Source organism: Rousettus aegyptiacus, unplaced genomic scaffold, assembly GCF_014176215.1.
Source record: "Rousettus aegyptiacus isolate mRouAeg1 unplaced genomic scaffold, mRouAeg1.p scaffold_m13_p_14, whole genome shotgun sequence".
Lineage (NCBI taxonomy): Eukaryota > Metazoa > Chordata > Mammalia > Chiroptera > Pteropodidae > Rousettus > Rousettus aegyptiacus.
Genome location: NW_023416289.1, coordinates 14,049,293 through 14,072,439, shown reverse-complemented (window position 1 = coordinate 14,072,439; position 23,147 = coordinate 14,049,293). Strand labels below are relative to the sequence as shown.

At 54.9% G+C, this 23,147-nt stretch overlaps 2 protein-coding genes across 2 annotated transcripts in view; one reads left to right on the top strand and one right to left on the bottom strand.

Moving 5' to 3' along the window:
• The first annotated feature begins 6,778 nt into the window (after positions 1-6,778).
• Positions 6,779-12,471, top strand: HSD11B2 (hydroxysteroid 11-beta dehydrogenase 2). The gene is made up of 5 exons (XM_016163685.2): positions 6,779-7,147; positions 10,237-10,449; positions 10,565-10,750; positions 10,848-10,985; positions 11,184-12,471. Exons 1-5 carry the CDS (start codon positions 6,883-6,885, stop codon positions 11,597-11,599), a joined length of 1,218 nt encoding a protein of 405 aa, XP_016019171.1. The 5' UTR covers positions 6,779-6,882; the 3' UTR covers positions 11,600-12,471.
• Positions 12,472-12,599: 128 nt separating this feature from the next.
• ATP6V0D1 (ATPase H+ transporting V0 subunit d1) overlaps positions 12,600-23,147 on the bottom strand; it is a 40,091-nt gene continuing 29,543 nt past the window's right edge. Inside the window, exons 3-8 of the mRNA XM_016163698.2 lie at positions 18,823-19,001; positions 17,179-17,258; positions 13,780-13,857; positions 13,475-13,651; positions 13,293-13,370; positions 12,600-13,191 (exon numbers count right to left, since the gene is read on the bottom strand). Of these exons, the coding sequence (XP_016019184.1) occupies positions 13,030-13,191; positions 13,293-13,370; positions 13,475-13,651; positions 13,780-13,857; positions 17,179-17,258; positions 18,823-19,001 (754 nt within the window). The 3' untranslated portion in view covers positions 12,600-13,029. The remainder of the gene's footprint in view (positions 13,192-13,292; positions 13,371-13,474; positions 13,652-13,779; positions 13,858-17,178; positions 17,259-18,822; positions 19,002-23,147) is intronic.

The following is a 23,147-nucleotide window of genomic DNA, read 5'->3' as shown; positions in this document are numbered from 1 at the left end:
TTTTTCTGGTTCACCATGGCTTCCCTAGCACAGACCCTAGAGTACGGTGAGCACTCGATAGATGTTTAGTGGATGAAGGAAGGAAAGAACAAATGAAAAGAGCGCTACTTATAGGAATTATTCTGTGAAGCCTTTGTAAAGTATATACTACTCGTTAAATTATTTTTGGTGTAAAATTGCCTTTCCTTTATTACCATCCCTCCAACATAGTAAATCTATTTTTTCCATGTCCCTCATAAAGTTTATTTTTATTTGCTACATTCAAGACATTTTCCTCCCATTAACTTTTCCTTGTTAAGTGGTTTTTATGACCACTTTGTGCTTTAAGAAAGAATTGCCGTTCAGTATTTGGAATATTCTCTCAGCTTCTTTGGTGAGAAGACTCTGGCAGCTTTCCCACTGTTGACTATAATAACCAGTGCAGCCTGGAACACAGTGTCACCCCTCCATAACTCTCTCAGACCTAGATAAACCATTCTATGTCTCCAGTTGGGAACAAGGTGCTTGGAACAGCACCTTATGCAACAGAACTGCCGCAGGGCTGTCCCTTGGAGGCAAATAAAATAAAAATCATAATGTGTGGAAAATGTGTCCACAGAGTCCTAGGAACCAAAGATTTTAAAGCTTCTCTGCCAGTAATTCAGTTTTATTTTATGTTTCTTGGAAAACTGAAGGCTTACATGTATCACATGTGTTATCTAAGATTTAGAAAGGGGAGAAAAAACGGTACCCTGAGCTGGTGAGGATTTCCATGGTGGCCTGGTCAAAGCTGCCCCTTTGCAACTGACCTCCACCCTGCCTGCATGTTCTCCCCAGGGAGGGGTATTTCCATTCACCACCAAAGCTATCTCTTTGCTCGTTGATTTCTATAGGGAATGGTACATGCATGCAGAGTTGTTGGCTGTTCCTACTTTATTTCAGAAATGTGCAGGGCTGAGACACCTGCATTTTTCCTCAAATACTTTAAAGCAAATTATGTGCCGGAACCTCTCAAGACTGCTCCCAGTAGAATTTTCTGAGTGTTCATATCTCGAAACCTTATGTAACCTGACACAATTATCTGAAAAAGGCTCAGAATCCAATAGAACAATGTTCTGAGCTGGGAATGGAGGTCGGAGCTTGTAAAGAAATGCTCTCCCCTAACTAGGGACTGGGTCATACTTCACTACGACAATGTCCAATTCAAAGTAAAATAAAAATATAGCCAGTGGGTACACTTGCTTCATCTCTCTGAAAGAGGAATAGCTTAATGAGGTGCTAGAGGAGCATTACAAAGCCCTCAACCTGACTGGTGAATAAAAATATTTCGATAACCACCTTTGAACAACTGGTCTTCCCAGGGTGGAAATGAGAGTGGCTTAAGTCCCTTTTGAGGGCTAATTTCCTTCACTGATGCAAAAATCAACCCATCCTGGTTGAGGTCTCCTGCCAGCTGTTAGCGCTGCAAATGGGGTGTATGTGGGGGGTCTGGAATCTATATTTTCACCAAGTGGTTGGTCTAGGTGATTCTGACTCAAGCCCCAGCCCAGGACACAAATTGTAAGTGCAGATCTAAAATCAGGGCTCCACCAGGAGATACCTCCACTCCCATTCCCGAGAGCCCTTGGGCCTAGAAGCTTCTTTTTCTCCCCCTTTTGTTTTACTTTCAGAAATCCCAGCCCTGCTCACTATTTGCATACCAGCAGCAGGGACCTCCGAGGAGAACAGGCACCACTCATAGGTGGTTGGCTTTTCAAGGAATTCACTGGAGAAAATTTTAGGCCAGGCTGTGAACAAAACCTCCTTCCATCTGGTTTCAGTTTAGTTAAAAAAACGACACACACAGGCCTCCCCACTAGCAATCAGAAAATAGCCGCAGCTTCCCCAGGCTGAGTATTAGCCACTAGGGGTGGGGCTGAATTATGTATATGCAAATAAATTAAACCAGCCAGCCAACAGCAACTAATTTTTGTATCTCTTATGGTTGTTCTGCCAAGAAAAGGCCTAAATCAGGGGTGATGGAAGCTGTAAGGAAGCAAGTTTTTGGAATTAGTTTTAACAATTTGCCTTAACTCTACCACTGAGAGGCACGTTTCTAATCCAGAAGCAGTTTTTAAAAGGTTGATGCTCTTTTGCCTGAGTATTGTCCACTGCACAATGTCAACCTCCTAGGCTACAGGCCAAGGAGCAGAGTGACCTGATGTTTAGAAGCATGGTGGCTGGACTGCTCTGTGACCTAGGGCATGTCACTTAACCTCTCTGCATCTGCCTTCTCATGTATAGGAAGGGGATAATGATAGTACCTGCTTCATATTAATTATGTGAGGATAGTAAATAAAATAAAGTATAAGCAAGCTGAACACAAGGACTGGTATACAGCAAGCACAGGATAAATACAACAAGAGGGTTATGAATAACTCAAAGCCACATGGCAGGCTCCAAGAAGGACAGTTTCACCTGGAGTCAGCCAAGCTCTCTCCACAAGTGTTCCCAGATGGGGCTTGCCTTTCTCCTGGGGTTGGTCCAGAAAACCCTTCAGAGCACACTATCTTAGTGTTTCTTAAACTCGAAGGCCCTAATCTCTAAACATCTGCCTTCAGCCCTGGAGTCAAAATTAAAGTGAAGATGAGGGCGCCAGATGCCGTTTGAAAACTCAAGCAGTGCTTCAGGGTCCCACTTTCCCCTCTCTTCAGTAACCAAAGGGCCTGATTTCCAGGTGCACAGCCTAGATGGAGTACCCTGGAAAATGGGAAAGGGGGTCCAGGGCATGGGGAAGTGAGCTGGCAGTTTCCCAGGCTCCCAGGCCACTTGAGAGAGATATGCTGGGGACAACAGATATCCAGCTGCCTCTGGGCTCAGCCCTTGCATGTCCACAAGCACCTTGGGCTTGGTTTGTCCTAAACAGATCTCTGCTTCTGTCCCTCTTCCGGATGCAGCAACAGGACCCTCAGCCTCCACTCTTCCTCTATCCCCAAATCCATTTCCTGGCCAACCAGAACAGGTCTCTCATTTGCTCAAGACCATCTCCAGCTCTCCTTTCCCTCCAAATAAAGTTTAAGAGGGCACATATGGCTAACGTGACCCTGCATTAACACAGTTCTCGAGAGCTCAGACTTTGGACTCAGAGACACCTGAGTTTGAATCTAGGGGCTGGTCTAAGATTCAAACTCAAGTCTACCTGAGTTTGAGACCTTGAACAATTTTCTTAGCCTCTGGAAGCCTGCATTTCCTTAAATGTAAAATAGTAATAATGTAACCTACCACAAAAGGCTAGTGTGAGGCTTCTGCACCCAACTTGGGGCTGGGACAAAGCAAGAAGTTTGGACGCCAGCGCGTGGAATGAAGAGTAAGGATGAGGTGGGGCGAAGGCGGCGGTCAGAACTAGAGAAGATGAGACCACCTTTATGTATGCCAAGTGTAAGGAACCTATGGGTGTCCAAAGGAGGTATCCAGGGCAGTGGGACGCATGCGCCTAGAGTCAAGACCAAGGCCGCGCCTAGAAAGGAGCATGGGAGTCACCAGCATGTGAGGAGGAAGATGAGCTCATGGTGGGGAAGGGTTTCCACAGCCAGAGGTTCACCCAAAGGAAGAGAAGCTCCAGCAAGGGAACTATGGGGACACCCACAGTGGTAGCTTCACAAGTGTCCAAGGGAAAAAGGGGCTAGGGCATGAGTGGCCTCCCTGGAACTTTGCTGCCTCTGAGCTGGACCACAGCGAGAACAGGAGATGATACGGCAGTGCTTGGCTCCAGGAACCCTAGTGTGGTCAGGGGACAGAAGGTAAACTCTTGAAGACTGCCATTTGGCATCCACCAACCCAGACTTCTGTTTCCCCCCACCTCAGATCCAGCAGTCTTCTCTTTATCCCCTTCAGAGCCACACCGTCCCCCAAAGGCCAGCAGATGGTGCCAGTGAGCTGCTGGACTCTGCTAGAGCCTACCAGAGCCAGCCTGGCAGCCCCCAACTCATTCCCAGGACCTTCGGTTTGGGGCAAGCTACAGGTTTGGCTCACTAAGTTTCTGATCAAGGGAAGAAGGAGGCTGGACTAAGAAGTGAAGGAGATTATGGACTGAGGACTTAGGGGTGGGGTGGCTCAGGGGCTCTGCTCTTTCTGGTTACCCTTCATTCCTTTGCCCCTGCCAGTCCCTGCCTTATCTACTGGGGCTCCTGCTTCCCTTCCCTTCTCTTCCCTAGAGGCCCCTGCCAGCCCAGACTCCTGAGTCTAGCAGAGGCTGGTTCTCTGCCCCTGGGCAGGCACCATCTGGCACCAAGCCTCAGACAGGGCTGGGCCAGCCACTCCCATCCATGACTGCCTGAACCACCTTGTTCCTACTTCCAGAACATCTCCACCTGATGAGGGATAAGAGGTAGCTGCTGAGGAGGCCACCAGGGGCTGGAGTGTGGATCCTGGGAAGAAGACCTGGCCTCCTGGTCTAGGAAGTGGAATGAATTGTGTTGGGGGGGTGGTATATAAAATTGTGGCAGATCATTTAGTCCCACAAGACTCAGCTACACAAGACGAATGGTTCTGTCCAAGGTGGCGGTGTCCCAGAAGCTGAGCTGGAAACACCTCCTTCCCATCCTTTATTCTGCAGCAAAAGACAATTCCCTACACTCCCTCGCAGCAGGTCTTTCTCTCCATTGTGGGCTTCCCAATGAGTTAGGATCCTTCATGGTTCCTTCCCAGAACAGTGTAGGATCCTGTTTCTGTCTGTTTTCACCTTGGTTTCCTGCTTCCACCTTCCCACCCTTAAACTTCTGCTCTGGAAAGCACTGGTACTACTTCTGTGGCCTTGACCTTGAAGGCTGCCTGGGACCCTTATCTCACCCCCTCCTCTTCAGCCCCCAAAGGGAAGCCTTTAATGGGCTGAAGCTGAAGAAACTACATCCAGACTCTCAGTAGGGTGACTAGAGCTGGGGGGGGGGGGGGGGGGGGGGTCTCACCAATCTAGGGTCTACAGCTCAGAGCAAGGAGGCAGGCCTAGGGTACTATGCCTATCTCTGGGTCTGGCCCATAGATTCAAGGTAACAGGAGTCAGCGGGTTTTGGAAAAGAAATGTTTCCCTGAGTTTCCAAAGGATGACCCAGACCAAGGAAGAAAGAGTCACCAGATATACACACAGCACACATGAATGTACCCACAGGCAAATACAGTCATGGCACAGGGAGAGACACACCACATGTGCAGAGACAAGCCATGGAGCCCACAGATATGAGTGTATACAAATACAGGCACACGCAGGCACGCAAGGTCATATACCCAAGGTCAGACACATACACCCTCCCCAAACAAGTCCTGCCTCCCATGGCCAGGGCTGAGCTGTCATCTGTACCTACAGGAGGAATAGGTGGTGGCATAGGACTGACTCTGGGCAAGAAATGGATCCTCTCTCTACTCAGAGCCTGTCCCCTTAGGTGAGTCTGGTTCCCAGCCACCTTACTGAGATTCCCCTGGCCCACCAGGGGCCCATAGCTGGGCGACAGAGAAGACTTTGGAGGAAGCACCACCTTGAAGCCCTGGCACAGCCTGGGCACCTAAAATAGAGAATGGGCAACAGAGCTGGGAAGGGTCTATGACCTTCCAGTACCTACCTAATGCAGGAATGGATGAAGCACTGGGCAAGGTCCAGAGGCCCACAGGAAGCAGGGAGCCCCTCTGCCATGGGCTACACCTACTGTCCTCAGTATAGGACCTGGCAGCCAGGTACTGGCACCAACTCCTAGTGCCAGGCAGAGCCCTGGCATGCATGCCAAGCACAGGGTGCCAGACACAGGGGTGGGCAGGGTAGGGGGCCGCCAGGCCACACACAAACACAAACCTTCATACACACAGGCAGAGAAATGCACCCACACTCACTTATTTTATCCCCTGGGGAATCATGAGAACAGGGCAGGCATCACCCTGTCCTAGAGACTGCCCTCACTGACTTCCCAGGTGTCCCCATTGGCCTGGTTCTAGGAGTGTCTGGGGTTGGGCTGGAGATAATGGGAGGCCAAGATGCTTCCCGTGACACCCCTTCTTACCCTCCCACGCGCGCGCGCGCGCACACACACACACACACACACACACAAACTTGTGTGGCAGGAGGAGGGAGGAGATGGCACTGGCATCCACAGGGCTGGGAAGGGGAAGGCAGGGCAGAGACTCCCAAGAAACCGGCTCAAGAACCTGGGCGGTCGTCCTGCTGCCACAAGCCTCTGCCCCAAGCTGGTTTTGTGCCCGCAGGCAGCTTAGGTGTGAGCGCACGTCAGGGTGTGTGTGCGAGGGCCCTGCGGCCGCGCACGGCGTGGGAGTGCGGCGCGTGTGCTGGCAGCGGCGGCCGAGTGAGGGCGGGCGGGTTTCCCGCGGTGTTCCGGCAGGCACGGTAGTTGTGGCGTGTCATCAATGTGGGGCGCTTGGAGGGAGGTTGTGCCTGTCCTCAGGTGTCCCGAGTAAGTGTTAACTGGTTGCGCTCACCTGGGAGCAGCGGCTTAGCGACCGGGGCGCGTGTGGCGGGGGCACAGGGGTGAGAGGATGCGAACCACGAGGGCCAGACCGACTGGCCTTTTCCCGGTGGCGGCCCCGCAGGGAGGCGTCGCCTCCTCTAGCAGCAACTTTGGGACTTTGTTCTGGCTTCTTCGAAAGCGGATCTGGTCGCGGGGGTGGGGCGGAGGCGGGGGCACCTGCCCGGAGTCGGGTGCCGGGAGAGATGTGGAGGAAAGCCCCGCCCCCTCTCCGCCTTCGCCCCGCCCCCTCCCGCCCCCTCCCCGGGGCTTTTATAAGCTCGGCCCGAGGGCGTACCAAGAAAGCGAGAATCTCTCCCGACCGTGACCGGTGTTTTACTGCACTCGGCGCACCTCGCCCCAGCCCCGAGCCCTGCCCTCCAGCCCGGCCACTGCCCCAGCCCGCCCCAACCTGGCCACCATGGAGCGTTGGCTGTGGCCGTCGGGCGGCGCCTGGCTGCTCGTGGCGGCCCGTGCGCTGCCGCAGCTGCTGCGCGCAGACCTGCGTCTGGACCGCCCGCTGTTGGCGGCGCTAGTGCTGCTGGCCACGCTCGACTGGCTGTGCCAGCGCCTGCTGCCCCCGCTGGCCGCACTCGCCGTGGTGGCCGCCGCCGGCTGGATCTCGCTGTCCTGCTTGGCGCGCCAGCCGCGCCTGCCTGTGGCCACTCGCGCGGTGCTCATCACCGGTGAGTGTGCGGAGCACGGGGACTCCAGGGTCTAGGGCGGGACAGGAGTAGGAGATTCCCTCTCCCCTACGTGCAGTGGGCGAACCAAGTAGGAAGCAAGGCACCTCCCCTAGTCCTGGTTAACAACCTGCTTGCGGGGAGTGTGCAGGTGCACAGGGGAAACTGGCGGCTGAGAAAGATGGAGTCTCCTGGACTTTAGGGTTTATGCTATGCCCCTCCCCAAAAGAGCAATCTCTGAGGAACTTCAGAGGATGGTCACCCCTTAAGCCCTGCTGAACATCTCCACATGGGATGTCCCTATCTGTTCCCTGGATCCAGAAGAAGGGACTTAGACCGAAGCAACCTCTACTCCGCAACTGGCTGGGATCTTTGGAGTCCAGAAAAGCTTGAGGTCACCACGAGGGGCAGTTGAGCGTTCATCTGCTTCTCAAACCCTGCCTCACACCCCCAAACTTCTTAGGTAGTGTCCAGAGTCTGCACCCAGCACCCCACACCCCCATTCCTCCTGGTCCTCTGTGCCTAGGAAGGAGGTCTTAGAGACCTGGGGTCAGGTGCCTCTGGCTGCCTGGCTGAGGTCCCTTTGTCTGGAGCAGGGAATAAATCTGTCACTAGATGGAGGGAAGGGGTAGGGGGTCTGAGGTCCAGCCAGAAGTGGGAAAGGGGAGAAAAGGCCAGGAGGCACTGGCTCTATTGCATGGGGAGAGGGCAGCCTAGTCTCTCCCCCCAGTCCCCAGGGCTCTGGACAGGTGCTCCAGGCTCTGCCTTTGCACTGGGCTTGGGCAGCCACCAGACCGGCTTCTCAGAGATTCTGGTCCAGTAGGGGCTCTTGCATGATCAGATGGAGCTGGGAGAACTTCCCAAAGGACACCATCCATGCTTGAGCTAAGGCCTCAGAGAATGAATGAAGATACATGGTGTGGGGAAGGTGTTTTGTATCAAAGAGTGCGAAACAAGGCAGGAATGATCATGGCCTGATAGAGGACAGTCGATAACCAGTCGGGCTGCTGGGATGTGGTGGGATGTGATGTTGCTTCCTCAGATGGGGCCTTGTATGCCAGGCAAGAAGCCAGATATGTTGAGGTGGGGAGGGTGGCACGAGGGCTTTGGGCTTCAAGTAGAGAGAGTGGAGATAGAATAGGACTCAGGCTGGATGAGAGAGACCTGAGTTCAAAATACAATGTGAAGCCTCAGGGGACTTCAGTTTCAGGGGTTTTAGGGAAAAAATGACAGACCCTCCTGGTATGAAGCAGGGACTAGATTGTGATCTACGCCCCAGGGATTGGGCAGCTCCCCTCCTGCCTTTTAATTTGTGAACTGCCTTAACAGGACCCAGGCCATCTGCAATAGTGTCTTTCATGAGATCTCACCTCAGGCCTTCGTGCTGCTGCTGTCACTTCTCCTAGCCTTGAGTCTGAGAGGGAGGTGAGAGGAGAGATGTTCTCTGTGACTTAGGCTCCCCCATCTCTGGTTGCACAGTGCTGTGATGGGGGAGGCGAAGAGGATTGCCCAGGTGTAGGCCTCCAAGTTTCTCAGTGCCCCAAACTCTGGGGGTCCCCTCTTGGAGCTCAGCCCTGGGTTCGTGCTGAGTGACTGGGTGCCTTGTGTGCATATTTGTGCACTGACAGGTGGCAGGGGTCTCATGGGAGTGAGGCTCTGTGTTGTTCACGATTCACTGCAGGTAGGTTGGAGGTATGTAGAGGTACTGAGTGTATGCAGGTGAGCAAGAGGGTGTGCAAGATGTGCGTAACTGCTGGGACAGCGGAGGTAAGGCTCTGGGTGGCCTCAGCTTCCCTGTGAAGGGCCTGTCGGCTCTGGGGGGTAGCTTACGCAAGTGGACACACACGTGATAACTCCCCTCCTCCAGCCAGACTTGCATAGTTGGAAGGAGCCCCTCAGCCTGGGCTGGTTGGCAGGCCCCTGGCCATACAAAGCCTAGCTCACAGCCTCCTGCCCACCTTTGTTGTCACTGCAAGGGAAGAGGGTGCTGAGCTGGAGAGGGAGTGCAGAGCCATCCAGGAGTTAGAGAGCAGAGTGGCTTTGCAGCTTTTGCTCAGGAGGAAGACCACCAGTGAGGGAGGAAGCTCCACCAGGATTGGAATGGGAACAGTCAAAGCAGGGACTTATCGGACCCCGACTCAGGCTCTGTCTAGTGGTTCTTTTCTCTACATACCAAAGACAGGAAGTTAAACCTTCAAGAGTGGTAACTGACCTAAGGTCACATTTGGTGGGTGTGGGAAGAGATTCAAATACAGATCTGTTCTTATATCCATCCATCCTTGTCCCTGTCCTGGGGACAAGTGGTCTGGGACTCAGGGAATGCCTCACTGTTGCCACTGATAGGAATTCTAAGGGTTAGGGTCAGCAGTAAGATGGGAATGGACCTCCAGCTTGCCTAGAGCCTAGAGTGGGTGTTGGGGCTGGGGAAGGAAGCCTGGCTCAGAGCGGAGGGCTTGGGCCTCATCCTGAGGGCTGTGGGGGACTTGGAAAGGTTTTCAGCAGCCAAGTGATATGGTCATTTTTGGAAAGATCCCTCTGGTTGCTTAGATAGAGAATGGATTCACGGGCTAAGATGGGACATGACTAAAGAAGGGACTGCTTCGGTGTCCAGGTAAGTGGAAGAAGCCTGGGCAAGGGCAGCGAGAAAGGAAGTGGGGCTGTGCAGTAATACTGAGCATTTAAGCTGAGGCTTGATATGAAGCAGGCAGAAGGACATGGGGCCTGGGTCTGGGTCTCAGGCTAAGCTGGGATAGAGTCTTCACCTTACTCTTGGCTGAGTGACTTTGAGAAGCAACTTAGCATTACTAGGTCTTAGTTTCCTCAACTGTAAAGTAGGGTTCATAAGACATGTTTTGATGGGGTCACTATGGGGAGTCAGGGAGAACATAGCTGTGAAAGAGTTGATACCCAGGTACTCAGCCAGAAGGGCAATGCCTGGCAGAGATGGGCCTCGGAAAGGAGGGAGGGCTTCTGACTGCTGGTAGGTTGGGCATCGAGGGGTCTGGATCCCATACGGAACCTGATGATACTGGGGTTGTCTCAGGCTGGACTGGGCCACAGTGGGAGTTCACTGGCTGCCCTGCCTTGGCCAGGCTGTGATTCTGGTTTTGGCAAGGAGGCAGCCAAGAAGCTAGATGCCATGGGTTTCACGGTGCTGGCCACTGTGTTGGACTTGGATAGCCCTGGTGCCCTAGAGCTGCGTGCCTGCTGTTCCCCTCACCTAAAGCTGCTGCAGATGGACCTGACCAAGCCAGCTGACATTAGCCATGCACTGGAATTCACCAAGGCCCATACCACCAGCACAGGTCAGTGGGTACAGCTCCCTGAAAAGAGGAGTGGCTGGGTGGGTGTGAAGGGGCAGGGACTGGAGGTTTGCTGCTGGGCTGACCTACAGCTTCCTTCCCTGGTCCATGCCCTCAGGCTTGTGGGGCCTGGTCAACAATGCGGGTGTCAATGATGTAGTGGCCGATGCTGAGTTGTCTCCAGTGGCCACGTTCCGCACCTGCATGGAGGTGAATTTCTTTGGCACACTGCAGCTGACCAAGGGCCTTTTGCCACTTTTGCGCCATTCAAGTGGTCGCATCGTGACTGTGGGCAGCCCAGCAGGTGAGTGCACTCCCCTACTGCAGCAGAAAAAGAGCAGCTCAGGATGCTGGAGCCCCTGGACCAGGCTAAGCTTGCCCCATCCCCAATCCATCCCCAGGAGACATGCCATATCCATGCTTGGCTGCCTATGGGACCTCCAAAGCGGCCACAGTGCTACTCATGGACGTATTTGACTGTGAACTTCTACCCTGGGGGGTCAAGGTCAGCGTCATCCAGCCTGGCTGCTTCAGGACAGGTGAAAGTCAGGGTTGGGGTTACACAAAGCCCGGGGCTGGGAAAAGGAATGAGGTGGTGGTTTTATCTGGGGTGGGGACAAGTCTGAAGAGCGGGTGTGGCTCTGGCAGAAGGCCAGTCGTGGTTAGGTTAGATAAGCCTGGGTCTAGCTTTGGCTTCCCTAGCTGACCCCATGCTGACCTTACTACTCTTTCCCCAGAGTCGGTGAAAAATGTGGGCCACTGGGAGCGACGCAAGCAGCTGCTCCTTGCCAACCTGCCCCAAGAGCTGCTGCAGGCCTATGGCAAGGACTATATTGAGCACTTGCATGGGCAGTTCCTGCGTTCGCTGAGCCTGGCACTACCCGATCTCAGCCCAGTTGTAGATGCCATCATTGATGCGCTGTTGGCAGCTCAGCCACGCCGCCGCTATTACCCAGGCCATGGCCTGGGGCTCATGTACTTTATACACCATTACCTTCCTGAGGGCCTGCGGCGCCGCTTCCTGCAGACCTTCTTCATCAATCCCTGTCTGCCAAGAGCACTGTGGCCTGGCCAACCCAGCCGTACCCCTACCCAGGATGCAGTTCAGGACCCAGACCCAAACCTGGGCCCTTCCCCCAAGGAAGCCCAATGAGCAGTGTGCACATATGGTCTAGCTGCTCCAGAAGGAGGTTCCATGAGCCCTTGGACCTCCCCTGGGCATTGCAACCCCAAAGTCTGCCCTAGAGCCTGTCCTAAAGGACCCTAGCCCATCCACTGCCAGGTCTGGTGAGGTTGTGGCTTCTCAGTGAACCTCTAATCTTCTCTACTGCTTCAAGAGCCTAAATAGACCCTCCAGGGCAGCTTGAAGAACCCAGGTAGATGGAGAGTTTAGTGTAAGTTGTAGCTGTAGCCTTTGACAGGATCCCACAGATAGTGCCTCTGCAAACTAAGGAGGGCCTGGTATGTTGGGGATCCCCTCAGGATTACTTCTCAGCACTAGAGCCTCAGTGCTGTGAGTCATAGGGTGAATCCCAACTGTTTCTTGACTGGCTCAAGAATTAGGACCCCAACCACCCACCCTAAGCCCTCCAAGCCACAGGGAGCCTGCATACCCTACTTGCCTGATTGCCATTTTTAAAATAAAGACATTTTTATTTCTCCTAGAATGGAGGAGATGCCGTGTTTGGAGGGGGTGACAGACTGTGGCTGTGTGATCTATCAGGAACTGCCTGGGGAATGTCTAGAGCTCAGCATGGGGGCCGAGGCTCTGAGCACAGGCTCTGTGGTTCACACCTAAACCCTTCATTGACTTTGGACAGACCATAGGTTTGGGTTTCCCTCAGAGTGAAATGAGGGTGAAGACCCTGGCCCAGGGAGTGGTGGGGCTCAATGAAGCAAATAGGGAAAATAGGGAGGCCTGCGGTCCCACCAGGGCCAGGCCCCAGGCCTCCAGCTGAGGAAGGGGCTATCCTCTGGTGACCCCCCAACCCTGAGGAATCTGGCTGCACAGGAGAGGGCCAACCTGGAACTGCTAACTGCGAATGATGAGGGAAGAAGGCTTAGGCTAGGTAGGAGTGGGCTCAGTAAGGGTGCACCTAAAGGAAGCTGGGAGTCAGAAGAGGACCTAGGACCCAAAGGAGACGGCAGACAGCCAGGCTTGGAGAGGGCAGTTTATTGTTGAGGGGCAGAGCTGAAGGAGGCAGATGCACCCCCATGCTCCAAGGACACACACTATCCTTCCTCTGGGCCATGTCTCTGGGGGTGACCCAGAGGAGAGAGGAGGCTCATGTTGCTCCCAGCGATTCTCAGGTTAGGGAAGGACACAAAAGTGACCACATGCTTCTCAGACATGTCAGTGGCTGTAAACAGGACTGAGCGGGCCTCCTTGATCTGGACAGGGGGCCTTGGTCCATCCTTGGTGGGGAGAACAGGTACTCAGCCTCTTTTCAGGCCCAAGAGCAGAGGGTCAGGGAAGCTGGGCAGCCACTAGGACAATGTGCTACCCCAGAACAGGCAAGTGAGCTGTAGCCTTGGTCACAGCACACAGACACACATACTTATGGGGAGCCTTGGGCCAGGGCATTAGAAGATGGGGATATAGTTGTCGATCTTGGCGCGGTGACGCTGGGCGATGCATTCGGCAATCCATACAATGTTGCGACACTCCTGCTCCTTGAGCTTCACAAAGGCGTAAAAGACACCAAAGTGAAACTGGTTCAGGAAGGCCAACTTGTTCAGTTTCACCTGTGGACAGAGGCAGGAGGCGTAGTGTGCGTGTGGCCGTGACTGCAGAGTCAGGCCTGAGCCATGAACCCCTCCCTGTGATAGGCAGGCCTGGCACCTACCTCATGCTCAAAGAATCGGTCCTCCAGGGTCTTATCTCCAGGGTTGCTCCCTGCTCCCTCAAAGAGCAGCTTGTACTCCTGGCCCAGGGGAGCGGTGGGAAGCACAAGCATAAGGGCATTGTTGGGTGATGGTATGTAGGTGCTAATATGCTCACCTGCCATCCTGTAGCTAGGGCACTCACCGGGTAGTAGTCGGCCACGTTCTTGACTTGTTCATAGTCATCGGCCCGAGCCAGCTGGGCCAGGCCCTCTGGGTAGAGCCGCCCACAGTGTGGAAAGAGCTTTGCACGGTCCTCTTTAGACAGTTCTGTGCCAAAGGAGTTGATGGTGATGATGAAGGCGCGGCGGTCTGCTTCAAACTGTGGGGCCAGTACACGTGCAAGGAGAGAGGGAGGGGAGGAAGGCAGTGGCCGGTCAGTTGGCAGGGCATCCCCCAGACCTGTCTTCCCCCAGAGACCAGCCGGCAGGAGGGTGGGCAGGCACTCACCTCCAGGATGGGGCACATGGCATCAGCTGTGGTCCCACCTAGTAGGGTGCAGAACTTGTAGAAGGATTCCAGGTAGGCCTGTGCAGAACATGGGGCTTGCTCAGCCCAAGCAGGAAGACTCTGGGGGGCTTGCCCAGCCTCCTACTCAGTCACCTCCTCTCCTCCCAGCCTCTTTCATGGTGAGTCCAAACATCATACCCACAGATTGGCCAGGGAAGCCCCCAAGTCAGAGCGCCTGAAACTGTTAACCAGCCAAGCATCGGTAGCCTGCTGCTTTGTCTGCCCCCGCCACCAACTCCCGGAGTGACAGCAATTTCTGGCCAACTGTCTGCTGCATGGTGCAGTGCCCCCCACAGCCTCATCCCACAGAAGGCCAGGGTCAGAGAGGGTCTCTGTCCTCCCCCTGCTGTTCTCCTTGCCTTTCCCCCAGATCTTCCCCTCTCAGCCTCAGAAAACCACTTGTTGATGAACTAGTGAGAGAAGGTTACTCCTGAGAGTTCATGGAGATGGCCTGGACTTGATGCCCTGGCCCCTTTTGGGACCCACGTTATAGAACACTTCTTCTTCCTCCCATCCCCCAGGCATCATGCAGCAAGAACCAAACTGTCAGCCCACTCCCTGCTGAGGGATGGTTATTGCCTACAGAGACGTCAGCCTTGCAGAGCAATGGCCAGACACATGCGTTGCCGGCAGGAACAAGCACTCCCTGCCCAGGCAAATTGGATCTGCTGGGCATGAGGAGAAGATAGGTCAGCCCAGGCCCCAGGTCCCTTCCAGAACTCATTCATAAAATTAGTCATGCACAGGCTTCCTTCCCTGCACATCTCCAAGTCAAGGAAGGGGGGATGGTCTTGCCACCTCCCTGGGGAGGCTCCCTTCATTCTGATCCTCCTGGGTCCTAGCTGGTAGCATGGTCACTGGAACTCTGGCTTCACAGGACAGAGACTACTCTTCTGAGTTGGGAGTAAAGGCTGGGAGCTTTCCAAGCCAGCGTCTATCCTCCAAAGTGTAGAGACCTTTGCACCCACCACCAGCTGACTTGGGCCACCATCTCTGCTACCCTAAGGGAGGAGGTAAGATAAGACCTAGGAGTCAACAAGCTCAGGCACAACCTGGCCAGCAGCACTTGGCAAGCTGGGCTCAGAGGAACACCTGAGGTGACCACTGGGGTCACAGGAAACCAACATCTAGGACAGGCCAGGGAGAAATAAGCCTGAAAAGGGTGAGTGGACATCAGCACAGCAGACAGATCCCCAGGAAGCAGAGGGCTGGGGTGGCAGAAGCAGCTGCCAACCCTACCATGGCTTGGGGGTACTGTTTAGTCCTCCTAGTACTATCTCCAGCCACCTCCTTCCCCACAGCCAGCCAGGCTGGCTGTGCCCAAATCCCCAGGCCTGCCCGAGTGGGGTCTGCAATTCCTATCAGTGGGGTAAGCCACCAATCTTTGCTTAGAGGCTGACTCCAGCATGGAGGAGGCCGGTAGGACAGGCCCAGACTCTGTTCTGAAGGTAATAACAGCTGAAGAAACTGGCAAGTCCCCAAAGGCCCAGGTACCAAGGTCACCTCCCCACGCCCACCCTGTACCCTGGTCAGTCTGCCAGCCTATGGCTGTTGTGCCAGCTGCCTTGAGTTCCCACCCGGCAGGCAGCCGAGCGTCCACCTAATCTCCCATCTGTGGCCACTGGGCTGGTACATCGCTTACTGGGCGGGCGGTCCTGGCACGGTGCCTGCAGCACTAAATCGGTGTTTACGAGATGGTGCTCAGGCAGCCCTCACCAGTGACTCCAGCTAAAACCAGTCAGGCCCGGTGAGGGTGTGGGTGAGGCTAGGGGGACGACCGCACCCCTCATCCTGTCTCAGGGTAGGGAACTTGGCAACAAGCCAGCTGAGCAGGAGGGAACACATACACTCTCTCTCTCTCTCCTGAATGAATGGCCTGTCTCCCTACTAGCGGGGTGAATGAGAGCACTTGCTTTGCAAACAGGCTAAACCAGGTGTGATTCCCAGTGCTGCCAGTGTCTAACATGTGGCTTCAGGCAACCCAAGCTATTTCTCTGAGCCTTCGGTTTCCTCATCTTACAAATGAGAATACTGATGCCCACCTAGCTGCTAGGGCAGTCCTGAGGATTACATAGCCTTTCTACCTCTGGTCTCATCCCCTCTAATCTGTCCTCCACATTGCAGCCAGAGCAGCTTTCTGATGATACTCTGACCTGTTGGAAACCTTCACTGGCTGGCCCTGAAGGGTTAAGTTCAAACTCCTGGCCTGGCATTCAAGGCCCTGGGTGACTTGATTCTATACCTGCTCCTTTTTTTCAGAATTGTCTCCTGCTGTCCTTTGGGAACCTGCACCTCCATAGCAAGCCGCGCACCACTTGGCGCATGCTCCATGCTTGCTTCTGCGTGTGCTCTTCCCTGGCCTACACTACATCGACCTCCAGGAAGGCCCTTCACTGCCACAGACCCTCCCTGCACTCTGGCCCAGACCCCTGCAGGGAGACTGGAGGGCCTCGCTCGAGCTGCAGCCAGGTGTCGGCCACCTAACTCCACACAGGGCAGGAGAGGACTCTCTCTGTAAAGATCAATAAGCAGGTGTTCTCAGGGCTAGGTCAGCAGGGCCCTTGGTTAGTGCTACCCTCACCTCCCTTTGGAGCCTGCCCACTGCTGACCCATGTTCCTGGCTGCAGCCCATGAAGGGTCCTGGCACCGCAGCTCAGTACCTCACGACGGCCAGAGCTCAATCTATCCCAATGTCCATCACTGGTCCCTGGCCAGCCTCCTTTCTTGGCTCCCAGCCCTGCTCTTAACCTCTTTATGCCAGGGCCGTGATGACCTAGGAATCCCAAGCCCACTATATCTCCAAAACCTGGTGTGAAGCAGAAGGTAGGTGGGGGATGAGGGTGGTATGATGTGACATGGCACTGGCTCTACACCTTGGAATCTGAGAGGGACACAAGGACCTGGCTATGCCTGGCTGGGTCCCTCCCCCCACTGTAACCAAGGACACTGTAGGCTCTGCTTAAGGGCCTGTCCTTGCTGGCAACACTCCAGGTGGGGTGAGCCCGAGAGCTGTAGCCTGGGTGGTGGCTCATGACCCTCCTGGATGCAGGGAGGGCAGCCATCCAGGAGCCAGCTCTGACAAGCCGAGCTGTGGAGCACCCACCACTCCTGGTGATCTTATCTGGGTCCACCGTGGGCGCCACGGGATGGAGAACCTGTTCTATGAAGCCTTGTGCCCATCGCGGGAGCCAGAGTGAGTGGATAAACCCCCGGGGTTGAGCTTGGTGCAGCTGCATCCTGCCCCAGCACCCCGCATAAATCACAGGCTGACCACACCCACAGTCCGCCAACCTGCAGGTCAAACCCCCCACTGCTCACTGGGGGGTAGGGGAGTACTACCTTGTAGAGTGTGTTGCGGATGATCTCAATGTTCATCTCATCGAGGTCCTGCTCTGAGATGCAGTCCTGGAAAAAAGCCGCTGAGAAGAAAAGACTGGGTGTGAGGGCTGGGAGAGTAGATGTAGCTTAGGTAAGAATCTTGCTAATGTTCAACTACCCCTGCAGGGCGCAGAGGGCCCCTGCCACAATGCCCATCTTGCTGGGTACTGCGGGTTCCCTAACCTGGCCTGGGATATTGCTTTGGAAGTGGTCCCCAAGCCCTGGGCCGCAGGCCAGTACCAGTCCATAGCCTGTTAGGAACTGAGCCGCATAGCAGGAGGTGAGCGGTGGGCGAGCCAGCGAAGCTTCATCTGTATTTGCAGCCGCTCGCCAGTGCTAGCTAGCATCACCACCTCAGCTCTACCTCTGATTATCAGGCATTAAATCCTCACAGGAGCACCAGTCCCTGGTGCCAAAAAGGTTGGGGACCACTGCCCTAGGCTATATGCACTGACTTGAGCTTCTCCTGGCTTCTTGGTCCTAAAACTGATTTATAAAAGAGGCAGCTAGCCATAACATGATCTAATCAGCGCTGGGGCAGACCCAAGCTCAGACCATGCCAAAGACAGGCTTGCATAAGAGGCCATGACATTCTCCCTTCTTGAGGGGCTGCTGTGAATTTTGGGTTTGATGCCCACTTCTCTGCCTAAGGCCCACATTTGGAAAACCAGCCTCCTTCCCCTTAGGACAATGAATGAGTTCCATAGGTGGGTGGGCATGGACCAGAGACCCAAGGGGCCGCTGTCGAGCTAGAAGTAAGAGACCAGAGCAGGATATAGCTCCCCCATCCTCAGGGAAGCCTGTGAATTCACTGATCTGTCTCTTTTTTAAAGATGGATAAACTGAAGAAGCCACAAACAGCCCAGAACTAGCTCAGAGTTAATGGGAGACTCTATGACAGATAAGGCCAGAAGGCAGGGCTCAGGCCTCTCTGTGCAGGACTAAGTACAACTTAGGGTCTAGTTGTTCAACCCTGGAGGTTTCCTGGAGGTGATGCCCTGGGGACTAGGACCCTGGCTGAGGGCACCCACTGATGATGGCCTTAGTACCTTCTTCTCAGCCTCGACGGCAGGCAGGAGCCAGTGCTGCCTAGGCAGGGCCCTGCAGGAAGCTCCCAGTTCCCCTTCCTTGGCTTCTAACATGAATCCTGCATCCTGCCGGACACTGCTTGACCTGGCCCCTGGGGCTGTTCAGTACAAGCAAGTGAAGCTATTTGCTTCCTTCTTGTGCTCATGGGCAGCCCGCCACTCCCACCCTACTTGGGGCCACAGTTTATCAGCGCTTCCACTGATAGGGACCCGGGCCTCTCTCCACTCTCCTTGAGCTCAGCCCTTTTCTGCATTCTGAAAAATCATCCAGTTTCACAAAGACAGGTAGTCTGAGTCAGGCTCTTGGGGTAGCTTGCCTGGCCCAACAAAGCAACAGTAAAGGAGAAGGCAGTGTGAGGAGGAGAGGATGGGAGGGGAAGTCGAGGGGAACATAAAGGTAGGCAGCAGAGGGCAGGCCTCACATTCTGGCTCAGGGTTACGCCAGAGATCAGCAAACCCCACATTGAGGCATTGACACTGATGCCCACCTCCTCCCTCCTCCATCTCAGTGGCTCACCCAGGGGTGTGTCCACCAGAATGGCATTGTAGAGCTCAGCAGGTGTCTGTGCAATGTTCACGGCCTCCATCTGCTCAAAGCTGCCTAGTGGGTGGCACTTGGGCACAAGCTCGGCGATAGAGCGCTGGTGCAGCGTGCCCGTGATGAGTAGGATCACGTTGTCAATCATGTAGCTGTAACTATGGGAGGCACACAACAGCAGGCAGCCCGTCAGCGGGGGAGAGCAGCTGGAAGTCCGGATACCACGCCCCTCTCCCCACACTACACAGGCCACTAGCTTCTTGACAATGAATGCTGTCTTAAGGGTGCAGCAGATAAGCACCACTGGCCCATCTCCCTGCCCAAGCGTGCCTCCTATTCCAGTACTAAGAGCACAAGACAGACATGGCCCCTCCCTTGGTGGGGGGAGGGTAGAATCCATGCCCCATGAGTGACTGGGAAACAGATAACTAACTACCCTACAGTGTGAACAGTGTTCTAGCAGGGCACGGGAACCATGGGCGTATGGAAGTGAGGCGTACTGGTCAGCCTGGGGGATGAAAGAACTAGGAGATGAAAGTGGATTCTGGGAAGAGGGAATGGTGTATGCAAAGGCGTAGAGGCATTCACTGAGTGGCAGCTACATTCAAGGAACTGAACACAGTCAGGGCTGGCAGAGGGAAAGGAACCAGGGCAGTACTACCAGCAGGCTAGGGCCTGGCGACTGGTCCGGCAGGCTGGGCTGAGGGTCCCGCCTTCATTTTTAGCAAGAGGAATCCATGAGCAGGATGTAAGGAGGGAGTATACAGTCCAGTTAGGGTCACACTGGCTGCTGGGTGGGAACAGAGAGGGAGGGGGAAATGTCAAAGAGAGGAAAGGATGAGGAGTAGGGTGGAGAGAAACTTCTCTAGGGAAGGCCAGTGGGAGGGCTCCTTTGAAGTAAGGCCCCAGGACAGACAGAGATGGAGCAGGCAGACAGCAGCCCTGCATAGCCCACTCCAAAGACAAAGTGCTGCCTCCTCAAGGCAAGGCCAGGTGTCTGCCCAGAAGAGCCTAGAGGAGACCCAGAAACCTGGACAGGAGGCTGGGCTCTAGTCAGTCCCAGGCCGAGGCTCCTTGCGCTCCAGCACCTGCTCTCTGTTCTGGACAGTGCATGGGCAGCAGAGGGGGCTATGAAGCTGGGGAGGGATGGAACTGCCCAGTTAAGACTTGGCAAGAGGCAGCTTTGCCTCTAACCATTCAGACAATGTCACAAAGGGCCTAAGCAAAAAATTCTGTGTAGTCGCCTATGTGGGAATAGGGTAAAGAGGGGGAGAGGGCCACAGTCAGGCTTCAGTAGCCACAACATTCCTCTAGCCTGTCACCCTTGATGAATTCAGGGCACAAGGGAGCTGGATGAGGCCTGGGGGAGGATATCTTCCAAGGCCAGAATGAGGTTCTCACTGAAGGGTGAGAGGTGGGGTGAAGGCTGCTGCCCTAAATTGGGCACTCAGCACAGTCTCATTGAGCTTTGGGTGAGCCACAACAAGCCCCTGTCCTGTGACAATATCTTGAGCACCAGTGCTGAGGCTGTCTAAGGAAGACCCCCAGTAGGAATGGCCTCCCAATACCAAAGGAGGAAAGGGAAGGAGGTTGATGGCCCAGGCTTTAGCTTAGAGGGCTGGCCACTGGGGGAGCTCCCACAAGGCCTTCCACGAAGGCAGCAGGAGGACGAAGCCACAGCTCCTGTCCTGGCCTGACCCCCACTCCTCCTGCTTGCCGCTCCCCCAGCTCCCACCCGGCCCAGCACCCTGCTATGACCTCTGCTCTCCTGGGCTTAGGGCCAGGCAGCTGCCCTCTCTCCTCCCCCAGTCTGGCTGGGTCAGCTACAGGATGTGTGCTGACAAGACACAGGCCCCCCTTCTCACACTGAGGGCTTCAGGCAGGGCCCACTTGCAGCTGTAAGCCAAGAGGCCCAAATGGCCAGCCTTCTGACCCTGACCTGACAGAGCTAGCGGAGTGGAGGGACCTCCGAGAAGTCCAGAGCTTTGTGCCCTGGTCTCTGGCCTCAGCCTGCATCTTCTCTACCCTGAACAACACATTCCTCTTGCCCCTGATGCCTCCAGAATCTCATGTACCCCAGGATCATGCTACACACCACATCCTACACCACATCCAGCCCCACTCTAGCCATCATGTTCCCTGAGACAGCCATAAAGATTCTGCAAATGCTTTTTTATGTTCTCACAACCCTCTGGACAGGGAGAGAGAGAAAAGCATACCTCTTAGACCTGTACTATCCAATTGATTTCCACAACCACCTGCATCACCAGCCGTCAGAGGAAATAAGGCACAGAGTACAGACTAGCCTGTCACACCATAAGACAGAGGAGCTCTTTGTCCCCATGGTCAGTGTCCACACACCTCTACTCACGTCCAGGGTTCCCATGCCCTAGGGCTCCACATTCCCCATCTGGCCTCGTCTTCTCACAGGGATTCCCAAAAGCCAGTCTTCCTTTTCTAAACCTCCCCACTCCTTATGCCCACAAATTGGGGTATTCGTTTATGTTGGGAGGAGGGCTGGGGTCAGGGCCCAAGGGAGGTGCCTCAGGGTCCTGGCCCCACCTCCTCGGAGACCCTGTGGGGAGACTCTGCTGTTTGGCTTTGCTGCCGTCCCTCCGGTGATATGGAACAGACCAGCTATGACTCACTTTTCAGCCCTGACAGCAGACGTGGGGGCTGGCGGTTGCACCCCGTGGCTGACCCCAGCCTCTCCTGCTAGAAATCTTAGCTGGGCACCAAGGAAAACATTGAGCCAAGTAAGGGTCACTTGCGATCACACACCCCCAGCCCCTTCCAAGGCACCCTCTAACCCAGGTTAGGCCTTGGACGGCGCTGTGCCAGGCGCAGCACTTCCCTCCCCATGCGTCATCTACAAAGTTGCTGTAGCAGCAGCCCCTGCTTCCCCCCCCTGCCCAAGGAGAGCCAGAATCCTCTTTCTTGGGAAAAAGGAGGCAGGCCAGGCCTGGCAGAGATGACACAGGCCTAGCAATGGGCTTCTCTCCCAAGGCCAAGGCCTTCGGCAGACAGGGAAACCCTCCTCTTCCATGCCTGGCTTCAGCAGCTGCCTCCTGGCCCTCAGAAAGCCACTCTACCAGTCCTCCCCTCATTTGGCCTCAACAGGAGAGAATGAGGCTCCAGCTGGTCAGCATCTCCCTTCAGAGGGAGACAGCTGGGGAATATATAAGCGGCTGCTGCCGGGCCAAAGAGGCCCTCGTGGAGTGAGAACGGGGCAGTCTATGTTCCTCTGCCTGGAGGCCCTCCCTTGCCCTATGCCTTGAAGAGTCAGCTTGGGCCCACAGAAATCGTGGGCTGGAGTTTAGGAAGCCACTTCCTCCAAGAAGTCTTCAGAGTCCCTAGCCAAGCCCTGTCCCTCTGGTGTGCCCCTTGGCGCCACCTGCTGGAACAGCAAGGCTTACTTCCATGTTCTCACCATCCCAGTGGTGGGGCCAGTCTGGTGCTGATGAGGAGGCCAGCACCCCTGCCAGTCTGTCCATCCATAGCTCCCAGAAGGAGCTGCTAGTAACAGTATCTATGCTCAGTCACATCTGAGTCTTCAGAGACCCACCCAGGGTGGAAAGTGAAGAGATATCAAGCTATGCTGTCAGCAAACCAGCTGTCAAGCCTGTTTCCCTTCTGCAATCAGGATAACTGAGGTGTGGCCCATAAAAGAACTACTGAAGCCCTGACCTTCCCCTTATTAAAATCCTGTCCCACCCTTTAGGTTCAGTTGGACTCTCCCACTTTACCTAAGCCTTATGGCCCTTGAAGAGCTCCTATGTTTTCTCCCCCAAGCTTAGGAAAACTGTGGGTTCTGGCTCTTCCTCAAGGCAGGAGCCAGGTCTAACTCAGGACCCAGAAACCACAGCAGGTCTATAGCCCTAGCCTGTAAAAACCCTGCTGTCAACACAGAAACACTAGTTGTGGACAATGAGGGCTGGAGGGCCAGGACAGGGGAGCCTAAGGAACCCTGATGCAACGGGGCCCAAGCGGGGCCCAAGGCTGAAGCAATACATCCTGGAGAAAATGACAAGTGTGCTAACAGGCCCACAGGGCGCTTGAGGCCATTGTCCTGGGATAAAGCCTCCTTCCAGCTGCCCACTCCAGGCTGGTAGCACTGAGGCCCCTGGTACAGGAGAAAGATGGCACCTTACCTTCCCCAGATGATGTAAGTTACCATGCCCAGGCTCTGCCAAGGGGCACCTGGTCTGCAGGCAGGTATTGCACACTGGGGATGGCCCCCTTCAGGAAGGCTCACTCATCTAAGGACAAAGGTCTCTGAGGCCCACCTGAGAATCCCTAGAGAC